Source organism: Toxotes jaculatrix, chromosome 16 (genome assembly GCF_017976425.1).
Source record: "Toxotes jaculatrix isolate fToxJac2 chromosome 16, fToxJac2.pri, whole genome shotgun sequence".
In the NCBI taxonomy this organism is placed as follows: domain Eukaryota; kingdom Metazoa; phylum Chordata; class Actinopteri; family Toxotidae; genus Toxotes; species Toxotes jaculatrix.
Genome location: NC_054409.1, coordinates 12,453,858 through 12,471,223, shown reverse-complemented (window position 1 = coordinate 12,471,223; position 17,366 = coordinate 12,453,858). Strand labels below are relative to the sequence as shown.

The window sequence follows — 17,366 nt, the reverse complement described above, 5'->3', positions numbered from 1 at the left end:
ATCTATAAACCAGTCAAACAGTGCAAACATGTTTTACCCAGCATTTGTTAGAAACATGGACAGATTTTGAGAAAATAGGCCCCTGGGCACAGACAAATAATAGCCCCCACCACTCTTGTGTATGACCCCCAGACTGAAAGGTTGCAGTTGTGCTGTTTGTAGTGGTTTTCTCTCTCTTTGTGGTGGTTTTTGTGTCTTTGTGGTGGTTCTTGCATCTCTTCCTGGTAGTGCGAAGTGTCAGCATGACACTTCACACTACCAGAAAGAGATGCAAGAGATCAAGAGATGCTATGTCTTTTTAGAAACCTGGATTCAAGACGTGACCTTTCAGGCTCCTGGGCCTGTGCCGGGTGAGCCTGTTCAGTAATCTATCCATGGTTAGTAAGTATCCATGATGGACAAGAAACCCATTAATTAAAAAATGAATTAGTCAGCATTGTAACTAGCAACAGTCAGGCTTAGAATACTGTGTCATCCATACACCTTAATCCAGTTACTGATCCAGCAGAAGATTCATTGTCCCAGTTACTCCTGAAATTAAATCACCCAAAACAAGTGGTGTACTTTTAATAACAACAAAAAATGCGTACAGTTTGATAGTGGAATATATTTCTCTCTGAGTAACATATTTTTACATCAAGGCATTGTCATATTATCTAGGTATAGAATAGGTCTTTTAACATGGGTTCACTCTGGTTAAAGCCTTGACTAGATGCTGACATGCCCGTTGGTGCTGGAATTATAACTCGAGCACACTAATTGATCCCATCTGTGTTCTATAATTCATTTTATAGCGAGTTGAGAGGAATCCAGGATGAGCTATGTGGGTGACCCAGATGACCCAGTCCACCTCAGGAAGACCGGGAGGTTAAAACGGCCATCCTGTAATCAGGATGTCACAGTTTCAAACTTCCTTATAGCCGGCATGTCTGATGTTAATGAAGTGTTCTTTGGAAACACAGCGACTGAAATCTTTCCTGCTTCTCGTTTGTTTAGTACCATTCGTGACTTTGCCTCTGTGGAGAAATGAACACATCTATGCATTTTTTATGTTGATGTTTAAAAAAAAGTGTATTACACAAAAACATCAGTTGATGTGCTCTAGAAAATTCCTGTGCAGTGTCTGCTCCCTGAAGCTTTATAAATGTCCCAGATATGGCTTCCCCCTCTCTCTCATAAAACATTTACAGCACAGACGCTCCTGCCTTCTGCTGGGGAAGCTATGCCAGACTATGATGGTAATTCCACACTAGCTGACTGTCATCACTTTATCAGGTCAGACTCCCTGCTCTAGGACAGTCTCTCCCTGCTCCATCATTCTCGCTCCTTCTCATCCCTAACTGTGTGGTTGTTGTGTAATGCTTCAGCTGATGAAGACATATTTAATATTCTTGTGATATTTAATAGCTGAACTCTCAGTTAGTTGTAGTACAGCCCAGAACAGCACGGCCATTCTCCCACATAGAGTACTGTTTCCAGGACATATTATTATTACTTTGTCACATGGCTTTGTTTAGATTTATTTGCAAGTGTGTTAAAGACTTCTGAGAGAGTTCTACGTTTATGTGTTGTTGGTGGAAACTGGAACCACAGCTGCACCTTGGCAGGTCAATATGAATTGATTAGCCAAGGTATTAGCCACACAAGTGGCACGGCTGTATGGATGGCAATGCCGACAGACAGGTTGGGCCACCACTTTGGTCTGGACTGAAATTTCTCATCAAATATTCAATTCAATTGATTGGCGTCAAATTTATGGCCCCCAACGGATGAAACCTATTGACTTTGTTGATCCCCTGAGTTTCCATCTAGCTCCACCAGCAGGTTCACATTTGTGGCTTTGAGTCATAGATTTTAACAACTATTGAATGGATCGCCATAAAATTTGGTACAGATATTTCTGTCCTTCTCGGGATGACTTCTAATAGTGTTCTAATGTAATCATCAGATCATATTTATTGTTTGTCCCGTACTTTGGTTTATGACCAAACATCTGGAAAACTAATGAGACTCCCATCAGCCTGAAATGCACTTTGTGTTAGTTAGCAAATGCTAAACTAAGATGATGAACATAGTAAACATAATGTACCTGCTCACTGAGAGCATGTTAGCAATGCTGAAGTTAGTATTTAGCCCAAAGCACTACTGCTGTGCCTAAGTAAAGCCTCACAGAGCCACTAGCATGGCTGTAAACTCATTACTCATTTATGGATTTGTGGCTCATATTCAAATGTGTTCAGTACAGCCGATCTCACTGTGGATCAGATTACCTCTGTGTCCTTAATTCTACAAAAAAAAAACAAAAAAACTGAAAACATACCTGAATGTGAGACAGGTTGACCTGTTGTTGTCCATCTCCATTTTTTGTGCTATTTGTTTCCTTATCATCTAAACACTAATATACAACGTGGTCACTTTTTATGCAGTTACTGATTCTGACAACATCACTCTGATATGACTCTAAAACAAGATATCTTTCGATACCTTAAAATGGTATCCTAACAGTTTTATTAAAGGTCTGTCACAGTACAGAATGGTATCTTTGTTTTTTCCAGATTAAATTTCACACTTATTTCCCCTGACTGGATACAGGACAATATATAAACATCTAAAAACTCATACTGTATCTATTTAGAACCGACAGCTGTTAAAAGTTTAAGCTGATGTAGCATGTTTATGACCACAAAAAAAAGGAAGAGATAAATCCTCACTTTAGAGGAATAGGATTTTTGCCCAGTTTACACACCTCCTACATTATAAGGTCCTAGTCACTTTTTACACATTTGTACATTTTTAACACAAATTACAGTTTTAGTTGCTGGTCTTCTCATAATAATCGCATTTCTTCATTTTTTTTTTCCAAGGGTTTAGTGGCTTTATCCTCTATCAGCGATGTCACCATTGCAAAGGGTCAGAGTTCACCAACAAGAGTACGAGAAGAGCGGGTACTGGCTCCAGTCTGCTGTATTGCTGTGGTGGTGGTAGGCGTGTTGTTGGGTGCCATGTTCCGCTGTGGCAAGTGGATGAGGCGGAGGGTGGACGAGTGTGTGCGCTGCGTCTACATCACTGGAAGGGAATGGAAATCTGGCGTACTCCACAGATCTGGAGAAAAGAAAGTGATGTGTGGGTTCATTTTCATGCATCATCATGCATATTGTCTATTCATCTTAAAGTCGTTAGACTCCAGGCTTATAAACATGTCGAGTACATTCTGATATTTCCAATGTTTTAGCTTAATTTATTTCATTTGCATCTGCATTTATATTTTATTTTCCTGCACTAAGTCACATTGGATTTTATCTTATCCTAGGTATCTTAAATCAGACCTGTAGGGCTGGTATGCCACGGATGCAGGCACCATCTGTTCTTCACAGCTGTAGTCATACTCATGCAGCTCCAGGGGCTCAGCGTGTAGACTCTCAGATGGGTCCTGCTCCAGAGCCCAGGATGAAAGCTGACCCCCCTTCATTGGCTGCTGTGTGGAGGCCTGATTCTTCTCTGCCTGCACTGACTGAGAGGTGGAGGGCATCCTCTGCAGGTCTGAGAGGGAAATACAATTTTTAATACATTGGTATATTGATTTAAAGGAATACTTTATCACACCACCAAGATTTTATCCGTTGGCATTGTACGATTTCATACAAGTTAAAAATGTACCTGCAGGGCTGCTGCAAAGAGCGGTCCTGTCCAGAGTGGCTCTCTTTGCAGGAGGGCTTCTATTGGAACGACCCCTATGAAAAAATAAAGCATTTAAAGCTTTTATTTCTTTCTCTTTTCTACCCATTCAGATTTTATTTTACAAGTTTGTTTACATTGTCATTTTGTATAGAAAATAGATTGAGTCTAACAAATCAAAGCACACAGACAATCATTACTTTCTCTTTTGACTACCAGGTAACAAAATTAATACTACTATTGAAAATGGATTCCTACCTTTTACTGTGGGAATGGGTGCCTCCTTCCCTGAATCCCTTAGCAAAAGGGTTGTGGTCAATCTTCAATTTAGTTATCTTTAAAATGGAAGAAAAGAACGTTATCACAAGTCTTGTAATGCAGTGCAGTGTTTTATTTCACTCAGACACCAATATCAAGTTACAGGCTTGGTCTGACTCTTGGGGGGTTTTTTTAAGTTTGTACCTTTGGATTTTGGTAAGCGGTGACTGCAGTGAAGGTCGTCTCTGGAAATGAGAACGTTTGAAAGGGGCCCCAGCGGACAGTGTAAGGGCTGTCTGCTTGTATCACGTGGAACCTGGGGTAGTAGCGATGCATGGAGTGCAGGATGATCTAATAAGGAAAAAAGGAGTAAGCAAAAAGCTTAATTAAAAGTGAAAAACAAACATAGCATAGTATAATTATTTCAAGATAGTAAGGTGTCTTACATGGCCGTGCTGATCCAAGGTGTTGTTGGTGAGCTTCACCTTGAGAAAAGACAAGGACTGCTTCATCCAGTGACTTCCTGTGGCAGGGGAGTCTGGATGCATGTATGTCCGACATGGGGGCTGGGGCTCAGCCTTCCCGGCGACCTCCCACTGCTCCTTTTTCCACTACAGAGAAATGGGGGGGGGGGGGGGGTGCAAGGTTACGAAGTGTGAGACCTCATGTCTGATTAATCAGAACTCTTCGTGAAGCATGAAATCCATTTTTTTCTTTCCTCGTGGGGCAATGCAAGAGAGCTGTGGTGCATGAAAACTTGATTTAGTAGTTGCAGATACTCTTGTGCACATACTGTTACAATGCACAGGGAGGGTTGTTTTTCTGGTCACTTATACTGATGGGATTTTTAAAATTAAAATCATTTTTTAAAAACTACTTCAACACTTTATCCTCCACAAAAAGAAAATCTAGCAAGTTCTCTCAAAGCTCTTCTACAGTACTTTACTTTTATTATTTATGTGCTTCACTGTTTTCAAGTGTGTGCTAAAAGCAATATCTGTGACCAAATGGGCCAGATCAGTTGATGTAAGAGCCGTTGAATGTATGGATGGCCGACTGCTCCTCATTCACTGATTGCGAATAAGGAGGGATGCTAATTGATAGGGCCTCCAGCCGAGAGTGCACAAACAGGAAGCAGTGAAAGGCTTTGATATGCAGTGGTTGCAGCCCAGAGTGGGCAGGCCCATGTCTGGCTGCAGACTGCTGTGTTTTACATACTGCAGCCTGTTGGTTTTAATCTCCAACAAAACAAAAATCCTCATACTAAATGTTGTGTTTGAATCCAAATGTGTGCAGCAATGCACGCAGCACTCAGTGTGTGTATGTTTGTGTGTTGCATATGCATTTACCTTGTATTTGAAGCTGTCTACAGGAACCAAATCCATCATGATGACATAATTGGCAAAAGGTTGGAGCCCAGATAAACTGACGCTGCAGTGTGGAAACATTCTCCTGAAATAAATAAATACACAGTCATAAGTCAGTGAATGTTTTAAATGTTTTTTTTCTTTGCAAATTGAATCAAATGCTGTGATCTTTGAAACAAAATTGCATGCAATATGTCGAGTCAAAGTCTCTGTTCATCAGTCTCAACATCTGTAATTTCTTGTAGGTTGTGGGGTCCACGTGATAAGTGATACAAAGTGCAACTGGTATTTACAGAAAGCAGGAAATACCCATAATTCTTTATTCAGTGGCCAACTAACTGTGCCAGCGCTGTTTACCTTCCATGCTTTGTTATAATCATCTCTGTTCCAGTGCTGTGAAAGGACTTCCAGAGATCTGCGTTCTCCAGGGTCATCCTGATGCAGCCCTGCTGGTATGACTCAGCTGCTGGAGGCGACCGGGGCATGCTTAGATTCGATTTGGAGTCTGTGGAGACAATACAAATAAACGTGAGTGTTTTATTGCAGTATGGAGTTTATGAGTATATATACTCATAAACTCATACTGACAAACTCATACTCACAAAGCATCCACAACTTGAGAAATCATATCTGTAAGATTTGTTTTACTTGTATACTAGAGTTAAAAGGTCAGAATCTCCATAGTTATTCCTCACCAACTCAGTAAAATGATTTGACTGCCCATTTTAAATGCAATTTTGTAGTAGAAAAAAAACTTACCAGAGAAGTGTTGCATGTTACTGTGTCCTTCTGTTGTCACCACCAACAGCACCCAGTGGATCCTTGAAGTTTTGAGACAAAGTGCTGCTTTCAGATGTTCTAAATCTGAAGTCAAATATCAGGGGTCTCTATCCTTGAAATGTATGGGCCTTGAACTTGATTGGTCAGTACACAAAGGGTGGAGTCTAAACGGCCAAGGGGGTGTGGCCAGGGCAGACTGAGGGGGGCAGGTGAGATTATTACCTGATGTTTAGGTCTTTGTTGTGGACTCACAAGCCCAGTCACCATACTGTGGGTTCATGGGTAGATGTTGGTGTCTTTTTGTCTGTTTACATATAGAGGGATTTTTAAATAGGTTGCTGGTATGTTGGGGTGATGCACATAGAACTGCAAGTTATTCATTCTTGGTGTTTTCTGATCACAGAGAGACTGTTAAAGTTATTTGAAGAGAACATACATGTCTAATACCTTCTTGTGTCCTTCCTTGATTTGTTCTACTTGCTCTTTTTTTGCATGGTTGATGTTATGAGTTACCTCTGATCAGACTTTTTGGAGCTCAAAAACAATCACAACAATTGCTGCTATGAATATGTGAACTCTACCCAAAGACATGAAACCAGTAGTGTGTGCCAGTCATACTAGGCCTGAAATGCATAAAAGATTCACTCCCCATTCTGCTCTTGCTGTCCAAGTTGAAGGACAGTGAGCAGAATTTCAAAGCACACTTGGGGGGGGAAGAGCAGACAAACAGGTCCCTTCCCGGCAGCTTTGGTTGTGTATTGAGAACAAGTTGGGAGATTACAGAGGTGATTGGAGTAGGGTTCTAGCCTTGACAATGGTGAACAATGCTACTAATCCTATGAGGCCATTTGGCCCTGCTCCCCACCCCCCAACCCGGTTCATGCTACCTTAAGTGCCCTGGGAGAAGAGTGAGCTCTCTGATGGAGCCAGCAGTTAGCAGCCCGTTCACATTAAAGACTGATGGGAGGAAGGGAAGACCAGCAGCGTGGACTATAGAGGACAGAGCTCAGAGTTTACAGCCCAGTCAATTTCATCCTACATGAGCCTCATCATGGAAAAAATCCTAATCTGAACAAATATTTTTAACTTTAGTCAACTTTAGTTTTAAATTCTAGTTTTCTAAAGTTACCACTCATGTGGGGCTGAATTTTGGGTAAATGTATAAAACTGATGCACAAAACAGAACAGAACATTTTCATTCAGTGGATTGTTGCAGTGAGAAAAACATGTGGGGTGGTAGGGGTTTGAATTCTCCCATCAGTGTATAGATCATATATCTTTAATGACAAGTTGGAACAAGCTGATACACAATATATATATACTCCTGTAAGACAGAGGGGAATTTTACAACCTCACACCTCACTTATGGGGAAAAAAGATCCAAAAACTAGAAGAAGGATTAATACTTTACCATACTTGAAACAAATGAAAAGTATCTGAAAGAGGGTGTGATTGTTCACTAACTTCAAAAAGTGAAGAGCATGTCTCTTAGAAAACAAAAGCTGATTTATCTGATTTAAATCAGTCAACATTATTGAAACAAATAATATGGAGGTAGGACAAAGGTTAGTTAAACTTAAACCAAAGCAGATGCTCATGCCCTGTTATTACTTTCAGCCACATTGGGGCCTGTAAGATCCTTCCCCTCTCTTTCAGCCTTTCTTGGTTAAAAGTTTGAAGTGTGGTCAGTGATGTCAGTGATGCCTGGAAGACTCTCTTTGAAGCTGCAAAAAAAAAGTGTTCATTTCTTGCTTAAGGTTACCACAGAGTGACACTGGTCACTGGTCACGTGAACAAAAATGTTTTTGTGAGAGTCCTCACACATTTGCAAAGTTTTGAGCTGCAAAGTCACGAGGCTTTGCAGATTTTTACAAGGAGCGTGCGTCAAAATGCATCTGAGGTCAAACTTTAAAGATTTGATCTTAATGCTTCATCAACCTTTAAGAGCCCGGGAGCTTAGATGTGGGAAGAGATCCAGACTAGCTATTACAGTTTTTTTTAAATGCCATTTAGTAAAACACTTCAAGTTGCATTTTATGTATGAAAGGTGCTATATAAATTATTATTATTATTATCACTGGTGTGCTTAGCTGGTTTGTGATGCACTCTTTGTGAAGAGCAACTAAAACACACTTGATGTTCAGATTAGTGGGGGGTGGGGCTTTTTGTCTTAACATTTAAAAGAAACAGGATATTGAACCTGTGTTTCAAAAGATCTGTAGCAAGGGCCCAGTGTTGCAGTGTGTGATTGTGTATACTGGGAAAGCTGTGTCTGAGGATGTACGTATTATTTACCTGAGCAAAATGATTCACCTCTCTGGGATTTTACACTACTCATAGAGAAAGTTGAGAAAAAAGTGTGGCTCGCTGTCTCTAAAAGGCCTTTCCGCTCCATCTGCAGACGTGTTCAAACATTTCTCCTCTGCTTGAATCAACTTCGGGCTTGAAGATGGAATTTGGTGTGTTCCTGCCTGCGGCATGTGTCACCTCTGCAGCTCTGCCACAGAGTCAAGTTCATGTAGAAAAGATCTTCCTCAGATCTGCTTCAGCAATTGCTATCTCAGCAGGATGGGTGGCGCTGTAACGGGAATGTAAATGTACGACTCTCAACATCTTTAGGTTTTAAGGGTTATATCACTTTTATTCTGTAGTAAAACTGTTTTAGAGAACAGCGCAGCAGATCACGAGTGATACTGCCATGGTGAAATACACAGCGCTGTATGGTGTCAGATGTTTGTCAGCAGCATTTGTCCCCCATTACATTTGTTTTTGTGTCTCGTTTATTTCTAAATGCAGTCGATTCTGCTGAGATAAAAATATCTGATGGTACAGGAAATGCTGTGGTTTCAACAGTTTCACTAAGTAAGTCGAAGCTGCAGCTGGAAGATGCAGCGCACAGCCCAGGTGCTGGTAGCCGAGAGATCTGGCTCAGTGATCTGTTCACGCTTGGATGAAGTGGGACGGTGGGCGTGGGATGAGTGATCCTAACCCTAACCCTAACCCCTCCTTTACAAACTACCACGAACATGAGAGGTTCCCCCCGAGCAAGGCATTTCATTTCCAGGGAAAGGCAGGGGTGTGTTTGTGTGGGAAGGGTGAATTCACAACGCTCTCCCTCCTTCATGAACAAGCTCTTCCAGGATCCTGCAGAAAGATACTAAACTGATAACTGATCTAATTAAGATCAAGAGAGATTCATGAAGCCACATGGAAACATTAAGGCGAAAGTGTTTCAGTTCTTTAATGTAATGAAGATTCCTGAGATAGATCCATACTGTAAGCTAAGATATATTAGCTTTTACTCTAGCTTTATAATAACTTAACCCACACCTATGGTATAATAATGTTCACCATTGTCCTACAACTGTAGGAATGTAGAAATTAGATTATCGGCCTCGCCGATTATCGGCGCCAATATTCGGCATTTTGACGCATATTTATTTTTAATTTATTTTTAAATCCAACGGCCGATGAGAGATCAGAAGTGAATCAAAACTGGGTTATTTTGGCTCCGATGCAGCTGCGCCTCTCTGTTTGCAGTCACTACTCTGTCTCCAGCATTGTTCCACCCACAGGCACCATCTGATTGGTTACAAGCAGAACTGATTGGCACGGGTAACAGCCAATCAGCAGTGAAAGCTGTGCAGGCACAGCGCTCACACACGGAAGAGAAGAGAAAAGTTTTGCCAAGCGGATAAGCGCCGGAGAACAGATGTGTGTTTCGAAGGTAAGTAAAGGTAGCAGTAACAGTAATAAACGTCCCAGTTCTGTACAACTCACAATTACTAGTAACGTTACTGTGAGCCCAATGATGTTATATAAACAGAGAGGCAGCTTTGCTCACTCGCAGTCCCTCCAGACGTGTCTGTTAATCACTGGAAACAACGTTACTGATAATATCGATATGGAAATAGTCCGTGATAGTAGAAGTATGTGTGTGTGAGTGAGAGAGAGAGAGTGTGTGTGTGTGTAAAAACCTAATGAACTCAATTCAGTCCAGTTCTATTGCAGGGAATCACGTTGAGGTGAAGGCTGATTAGCTTTTAGCGTAACGTTAGCCCACTGGTCCGCTTTATCCTCTTTTGGCTCTAGACGCTCAGCAGACTGTAGCAATGGGGAGAACGTCTGTTATGGTAGAGAATAGTGTGTTTGTGTGGAATCTACAACTCCACAACTCACGACTACTAACGTTATTGTGAGGCCCAATACGTTAGTGGCAGCCGTCTGTTCCTATAAAAAACACTGATTATTAGAGTGAAGCTGCTGTAGGCTATTTAGTGTTTTTAACGGTTTAATCGCTTGAAACAAGGTTGGTGATGATATTGATAGGGAAATAGACTGTGAGAATAATAAGAAGTGTGTGTGTGTGTGTGTGTGTGAGAGAGAGAGAGAGAGAAGCTGCAGAAATGGACAGCAAAGCACCGTCTGTCTGAGAGAAAACTGTAAGGCAACAATGGCTGTTTAACTACCAGGCTATTTTATTTTACTTGGCTTGACTTGCCTTTTTCTGTGCTTATTGAGAGATCCCAAGCAGCAGAAAATGACATATTGTTAGACGTATTGTTAGTGTGTCCTGAAGCTGTCTCTGATAGTTTCTTGTAGAGAGGAGCAGGATGTTGCTGCTCAAGACTTAAGACATAATGTAACTGCATCATAAAGCCTACATGAACTGTAGGGGTGTGCCATCTAAGTCACCTCACGATTCGATTACGATTCACAGTGCTACGATTCGATTATTCCCCGATTATCGATGCATCTCGATTAATCTTTTTTTTTCCCCACAGTTTCTTTTCTCACTCTGTAATTACTTGTAAAATAATGTATATTTTTACATATCCATTCATTGAAGTAAAACACATTTATCTTTTCTTTTCTAACTCCTCTGATAAAAGAAGAAAAAAACATTAGCTTGCACATGTAATGTCTGTTTCATTTATTGATGTAGATTAAAAACAATAATAATAATACTAAAAATATATATTGTGTGGCTGTACTGACATGATTCTGATTTGATTATTTTATTATGAACATGTACATGAAAAAAATATGTTAAAAAAGAAAAGAAAAAAATAGGGGAAGGAAATTGACAATATTTCCACTTCTATTACAATCTGATATCTATATTTTCATGTCCAGAAAGTAATCCTTTTAAATCTTACTGTATGTGCATGTCAGCCAGATTGTTTCTCATATGGATTTTGGACACTATGTGGTCACTGCGCGTATTCTTACGTTTCCAGTCAACGGAGTGTTGACAGAATAAGCAACACTCGACGCTAACCCCTCAGTACAGAGCCGAGCAGTTCGCGTCGAGTTTCGCAGTTTTTTCGCCGACAAACACAGAGCCGTACGCAGCCGCTTCGCCATGTTTACATTGTTTTGAAGGGGGAGGGCCTTAGTCTGTGGAAGGGGCTTGTTGTGCCACCCAGATTTGCTTCCCTCCGTGTAGTTTCCCCAGACACACGTTCCTATTCCAAACGAAAACAGCAAATTCCGCAATATTCCGCGTTAAAAATAGATTCCGATTTAGTCGGCCAATTCCGCGATTCAGTGATCGCGGAAATCATAGGGCCCTGTAATATGTCCGGGGGGAACGCGCTACTTTTTTTCGTTCCGACCGCTGCACTTTCCTTCCGTTATTAAAAGAATCGATTTTTGAACATTTCTGAATCGATTCTGAATCGTCAAGTGTCGCGTCACGATTAATCTATGAATCGATGAATTGGGCACACCCCTAATGAACTGTATGGTGTTCAGGGATGAATAGTCTCTCCTATTGCAATTGTACTAATTTTTCAGCTATAGTAACAATCATTAGTAATGTAGCAGCCTAGTTTTGAATGACAGGGTCCCTGCTATCACATGTTGTTAAAATATTACATTTATATAACATAATAAAATCAACCACTAAAATCAACTTCCCAAATGCTGTAATAAATTAAGCATGATGAGTTGAGCATATGTAAACATGTGGCCCCACTTTTAACTCTCTCTTTTTTCAAACCCTCATTGCAGATGGATAGACTTAAGTCTTCAGTGAAGTCTCTGCAATTTATGAGAGCAAGAGAAGCCGTCTCACTGGAGAGCATGCTGAAAAACACCACAATCTGCAAATTTTATTTAACTTTTTTTTTATTTACTTTATAAAACTTCAGGAAGCTATAATGCGATGCTGCTGTCCCTGGGAACTCCCTGTACTTTTTGTTAGAATTTTGAAACAAAGATGTCTATTGTCTAAGATTTTTTTTAAAAACCCTTTAACGTGTTGCAAATCTGAAAAGCTGTTTAATAAACATATGCTGAAAGGCATTTAAACAGTTTAGTGTTTGAGTTTGTATTCAAAATTTTGACTCCAATGTTTTCACTTTTACTGCACATGAATATCGGCTCTAAATATCGGTTATCGGCCTCCTTGACTACTAATAATCGGTACTGATCCTGAAAAAACCATATCGAGATAGCCGACTAAGGCGTTTTTTTCTGGCAACGTATAGTATAGTATGGCGTTTTTTTCGGCCAAAAAAAGTCAAAATTTTTTTCGACCTCAAAATGTCATAAAAAACGTCATAGTATAGTAAGGCATCAAAATCGGCCAAAAAAAGTCAAAAAAAAATTTGACCTCAAAATGTCATAAAAAACGTCATAGTATAGTATGGCATCAAAATCAGCCAAAAAAAGTCAAAAAAATTTTTTGACCTCAAAATGTCATAAAAAACGTCATAGTATAGTAAAGCATCAAAATCAGCCAAAAAAAGTCAAAAAAAAATTGGACCTCAAAATGTCATAAAAAACGTCATAGTATAGTATGGTGTTTTTTTCGGCCAAAAAAAGTCAAAATTTTTTTCGACCTCAAAATGTCATAAAAAACGTCATAGTATAGTATGGCGTTTTTTTCGGCCAAAAAAAGTCAAAAATTTTTTCGACCTCAAAATGTCATAAAAAACGTCATAGTATAGTATGGCGTTTTTTTTCGGCCAAAAAAAGTCAAAATTTTTTTCGACCTCAAAATGTCATAAAAAACGTCATAGGATAGTATGGCGTTTTTTTCGGCCAAAAAAAGTCACAATTTTTTTCGACCTCAAAATGTCATAAAAAACGTCATAGTATAGTATGGCGTTTTTTTCGGCCAAAAAAAGTCAAAAAAAAATTCGACCTCAAAATGTCATAAAAAACGTCATAGTATAGTATGGCGTTTTTTTGGGCCAAAAAAAGTCAAAAAAAATTTGACCTCAAAATGTCATAAAAAACGTCATAGTATGGCGTTTTTTTCGGCCAAAAAAAGTCAAAATTTTTTTCGACCTCAAAATGTCATAAAAAACGTCATAGTATAGTACGGTGTTTTTTTCGGCCAAAAAAAGTCAAAATTTTTTTCGACCTCAAAATGTCATAAAAAACGTCATAGTATAGTATGGCGTTTTTTTCGGCCAAAAAAAGTCAAAAATTTTTTCGACCTCAAAATGTCATAAAAAACGTCATAGTATAGTATGGCGTTTTTTTTCGGCCAAAAAAAGTCAAAATTTTTTTCGACCTCAAAATGTCATAAAAAACGTCATAGGATAGTATGGCGTTTTTTTCGGCCAAAAAAAGTCACAATTTTTTTCGACCTCAAAATGTAATAAAAAACGTCATAGTATAGTATGGCGTTTTTTTCGGCCAAAAAAAGTCAAAAAAAAATTCGACCTCAAAATGTCATAAAAAACGTCATAGTATAGTATGGCGTTTTTTTGGACCAAAAAAGTCAAAAAAAATTTGACCTCAAAATGTCATAAAAAACGTCATAGTATAGTATGGCGTTTTTTTCGGCCAAAAAAAGTCAAAATTTTTTTCGACCTCAAAATGTCATAAAAAACGTCATAGTATAGTAAGGCATCAAAATCGGCCAAAAAAAGTCAAAAAAAAATTTGACCTCAAAATGTCATAAAAAACGTCATAGTATAGTATGGCATCAAAATCAGCCAAAAAAAGTCAAAAAAATTTTTTGACCTCAAAATGTCATAAAAAACGTCATAGTATAGTAAAGCATCAAAATCAGCCAAAAAAAGTCAAAAAAAAATTGGACCTCAAAATGTCATAAAAAACGTCATAGTATAGTATGGTGTTTTTTTCGGCCAAAAAAAGTCAAAATTTTTTTCGACCTCAAAATGTCATAAAAAACGTCATAGTATAGTATGGCGTTTTTTTCGGCCAAAAAAAGTCAAAAATTTTTTCGACCTCAAAATGTCATAAAAAACGTCATAGTATAGTATGGCGTTTTTTTTCGGCCAAAAAAAGTCAAAATTTTTTTCGACCTCAAAATGTCATAAAAAACGTCATAGGATAGTATGGCGTTTTTTTCGGCCAAAAAAAGTCACAATTTTTTTCGACCTCAAAATGTCATAAAAAACGTCATAGTATAGTATGGCGTTTTTTTCGGCCAAAAAAAGTCAAAAAAAAATTCGACCTCAAAATGTCATAAAAAACGTCATAGTATAGTATGGCGTTTTTTTGGGCCAAAAAAAGTCAAAAAAAATTTGACCTCAAAATGTCATAAAAAACGTCATAGTATGGCGTTTTTTTCGGCCAAAAAAAGTCAAAATTTTTTTCGACCTCAAAATGTCATAAAAAACGTCATAGTATAGTACGGTGTTTTTTTCGGCCAAAAAAAGTCAAAATTTTTTTCGACCTCAAAATGTCATAAAAAACGTCATAGTATAGTATGGCGTTTTTTTCGGCCAAAAAAAGTCAAAAATTTTTTCGACCTCAAAATGTCATAAAAAACGTCATAGTATAGTATGGCGTTTTTTTTCGGCCAAAAAAAGTCAAAATTTTTTTCGACCTCAAAATGTCATAAAAAACGTCATAGGATAGTATGGCGTTTTTTTCGGCCAAAAAAAGTCACAATTTTTTTCGACCTCAAAATGTCATAAAAAACGTCATAGTATAGTATGGCGTTTTTTTCGGCCAAAAAAAGTCAAAAAAAAATTCGACCTCAAAATGTCATAAAAAACGTCATAGTATAGTATGGCGTTTTTTTGGACCAAAAAAGTCAAAAAAAATTTGACCTCAAAATGTCATAAAAAACGTCATAGTATAGTATGGCGTTTTTTTCGGCCAAAAAAAGTCAAAATTTTTTTCGACCTCAAAATGTCATAAAAAACGTCATAGCATAGTATGGCGTTTTTTTCGGCCAAAAAAAGTCACAATTTTTTTCGACCTCAAAATGTCATAAAAAACGTCATAGTATAGTATGGCGTTTTTTTCGGCCAAAAAAAGTCAAAAATTTTTTCGACCTCAAAATGTCATAAAAAACGTCATAGTATAGTATGGCGTTTTTTTCGGCCAAAAAAAGTCCAAATTTTTTTCGACCTCAAAATGTCATAAAAAACGTCATAGTATAGTATGGCGTTTTTTTCGGCCAAAAAAAGTCAAAATTTTTTTCGACCTCAAAATGTCATAAAAAACGTCATAGTATAGTATGGTGTTTTTTTGGGCCAAAAAAAGTCAAAAAAAAATTTGACCTCAAAATGTCATAAAAAACGTCATAGTATAGTATGGCGGTTTTTTCGGCCAAAAAAAGTCACAATTTTTTTCGACCTCAAAATGTCATAAAAAACGTCATAGTATAGTATGGCGTTTTTTTCGGCCAAAAAAAGTCAAAATTTTTTTCGACCTCAAAATGTCATAAAAAACGTCATAGTATAGTATGGCGTTTTTTTCGACCAAAAAAAGTCAAAAAATTTTTTCGACCTCAAAATGTCATAAAAAACGTCGTAGTATAGTATGGCGTTTTTTTGGGCCAAAAAAAGTCAAAAAAAAATTGGACCTCAAAATGTCATAAAAAACGTCATAGTATAGTATGGCGTTTTTTCCGGCCAAAAAAAGTCAAAAAAAAATTTGACCTCAAAATGTCATAAAAAACGTCATAGTATAGTATGGCGTTTTTTTTGGCCAAAAAAAGTCAAAATTTTTTTCGACCTCAAAATGTCATAAAAAAAACGTCATAGTATAGTATGGCGTTTTTTTCGGCCAAAAAAAGTCAAAAAAAAATTTGACCTCAAAATGTCATAAAAAACGTCATAGTATAGTATGGCGTTTTTTTCGGCCAAAAAAAGTCAAAAAAAAATTGGACCTCAAAATGTCATAAAAAACGTCATAGTATAGTATGGCGTTTTTTTCGGCCAAAAAAAGTCAAAAAAAAATTGGACCTCAAAATGTCATAAAAAACGTCATAGTATCGTATGGCGTTTTTTTGGTCCAAAAAAAGTCAAAAAAAAATTTGACCTCAAAATGTCATAAAAAACGTCATAGGCGTATGGCGTTTTTTTCGGCCAAAAAAAGTCAAAAAAAAATTTGACCTCAAAATGTCATAAAAAACGTCATAGTATAGTATGGCGTTTTTTTCGGCCAAAAAAAGTTAAGAAATTTTTCGACCTCAAAATGTCATAAAAAAGTCATAGTATAGTATGGCGTTTTTTTCGGCCAAAAAAAGTCAAAATTTTTTTCGACCTCAAAATGTCATAAAAAACGTCATAGTATAGTATGGTGTTTTTTTGGGCCAAAAAAAGTCAAAAAAAAATTTGACCTCAAAATGTCATAAAAAACGTCATAGTATAGTATGGCGGTTTTTTCGGCCAAAAAAAGTCACAATTTTTTTCGACCTCAAAATGTCATAAAAAACGTCATAGTATAGTATGGCGTTTTTTTCGGCCAAAAAAAGTCAAAATTTTTTTCGACCTCAAAATGTCATAAAAAACGTCATAGTATAGTATGGCGTTTTTTTCGACCAAAAAAAGTCAAAAAATTTTTTCGACCTCAAAATGTCATAAAAAACGTCGTAGTATAGTATGGCGTTTTTTTGGGCCAAAAAAAGTCAAAAAAAAATTTGACCTCAAAATGTCATAAAAAACGTCATAGTATAGTATGGCGTTTTTTCCGGCCAAAAAAAGTCAAAAAAAAATTTGACCTCAAAATGTCATAAAAAACGTCATAGTATAGTATGGCGTTTTTTTTGGCCAAAAAAAGTCAAAATTTTTTTCGACCTCAAAATGTCATAAAAAAAACGTCATAGTATAGTATGGCGTTTTTTTCGGCCAAAAAAAGTCAAAAAAAAATTTGACCTCAAAATGTCATAAAAAACGTCATAGTATAGTATGGCGTTTTTTTCGGCCAAAAAAAGTCAAAAAAAAATTGGACCTCAAAATGTCATAAAAAACGTCATAGTATAGTATGGCGTTTTTTTCGGCCAAAAAAAGTCAAAAAAAAATTGGACCTCAAAATGTCATAAAAAACGTCATAGTATCGTATGGC

At 37.7% G+C, this 17,366-nt stretch overlaps 1 protein-coding gene and 1 long non-coding RNA gene across 2 annotated transcripts; one reads left to right on the top strand and one right to left on the bottom strand.

Annotated features, from left to right (window-relative positions):
• Positions 1-2,918: 2,918 nt before the first annotated feature.
• Positions 2,919-6,075, bottom strand: LOC121195585 (T-box-containing protein TBX6L-like). The gene is made up of 9 exons (XM_041059148.1): positions 6,060-6,075; positions 5,658-5,805; positions 5,283-5,385; positions 4,380-4,544; positions 4,138-4,284; positions 3,934-4,010; positions 3,658-3,731; positions 3,327-3,540; positions 2,919-3,102 (listed from the first exon to the last, which is right to left on the bottom strand). The coding sequence occupies exons 1-9, from the start codon at positions 6,073-6,075 to the stop codon at positions 2,919-2,921; spliced, it is 1,128 nt and encodes a 375-aa protein (XP_040915082.1).
• A 3,669-nt stretch (positions 6,076-9,744) lies between these two features.
• LOC121195707 lies at positions 9,745-12,389 on the top strand. Its single transcript, XR_005895502.1, has 2 exons — positions 9,745-9,807; positions 12,096-12,389. It is a non-coding gene; the product is annotated as an uncharacterized LOC121195707 (long non-coding RNA).
• Positions 12,390-17,366: the final 4,977 nt, after the last annotated feature.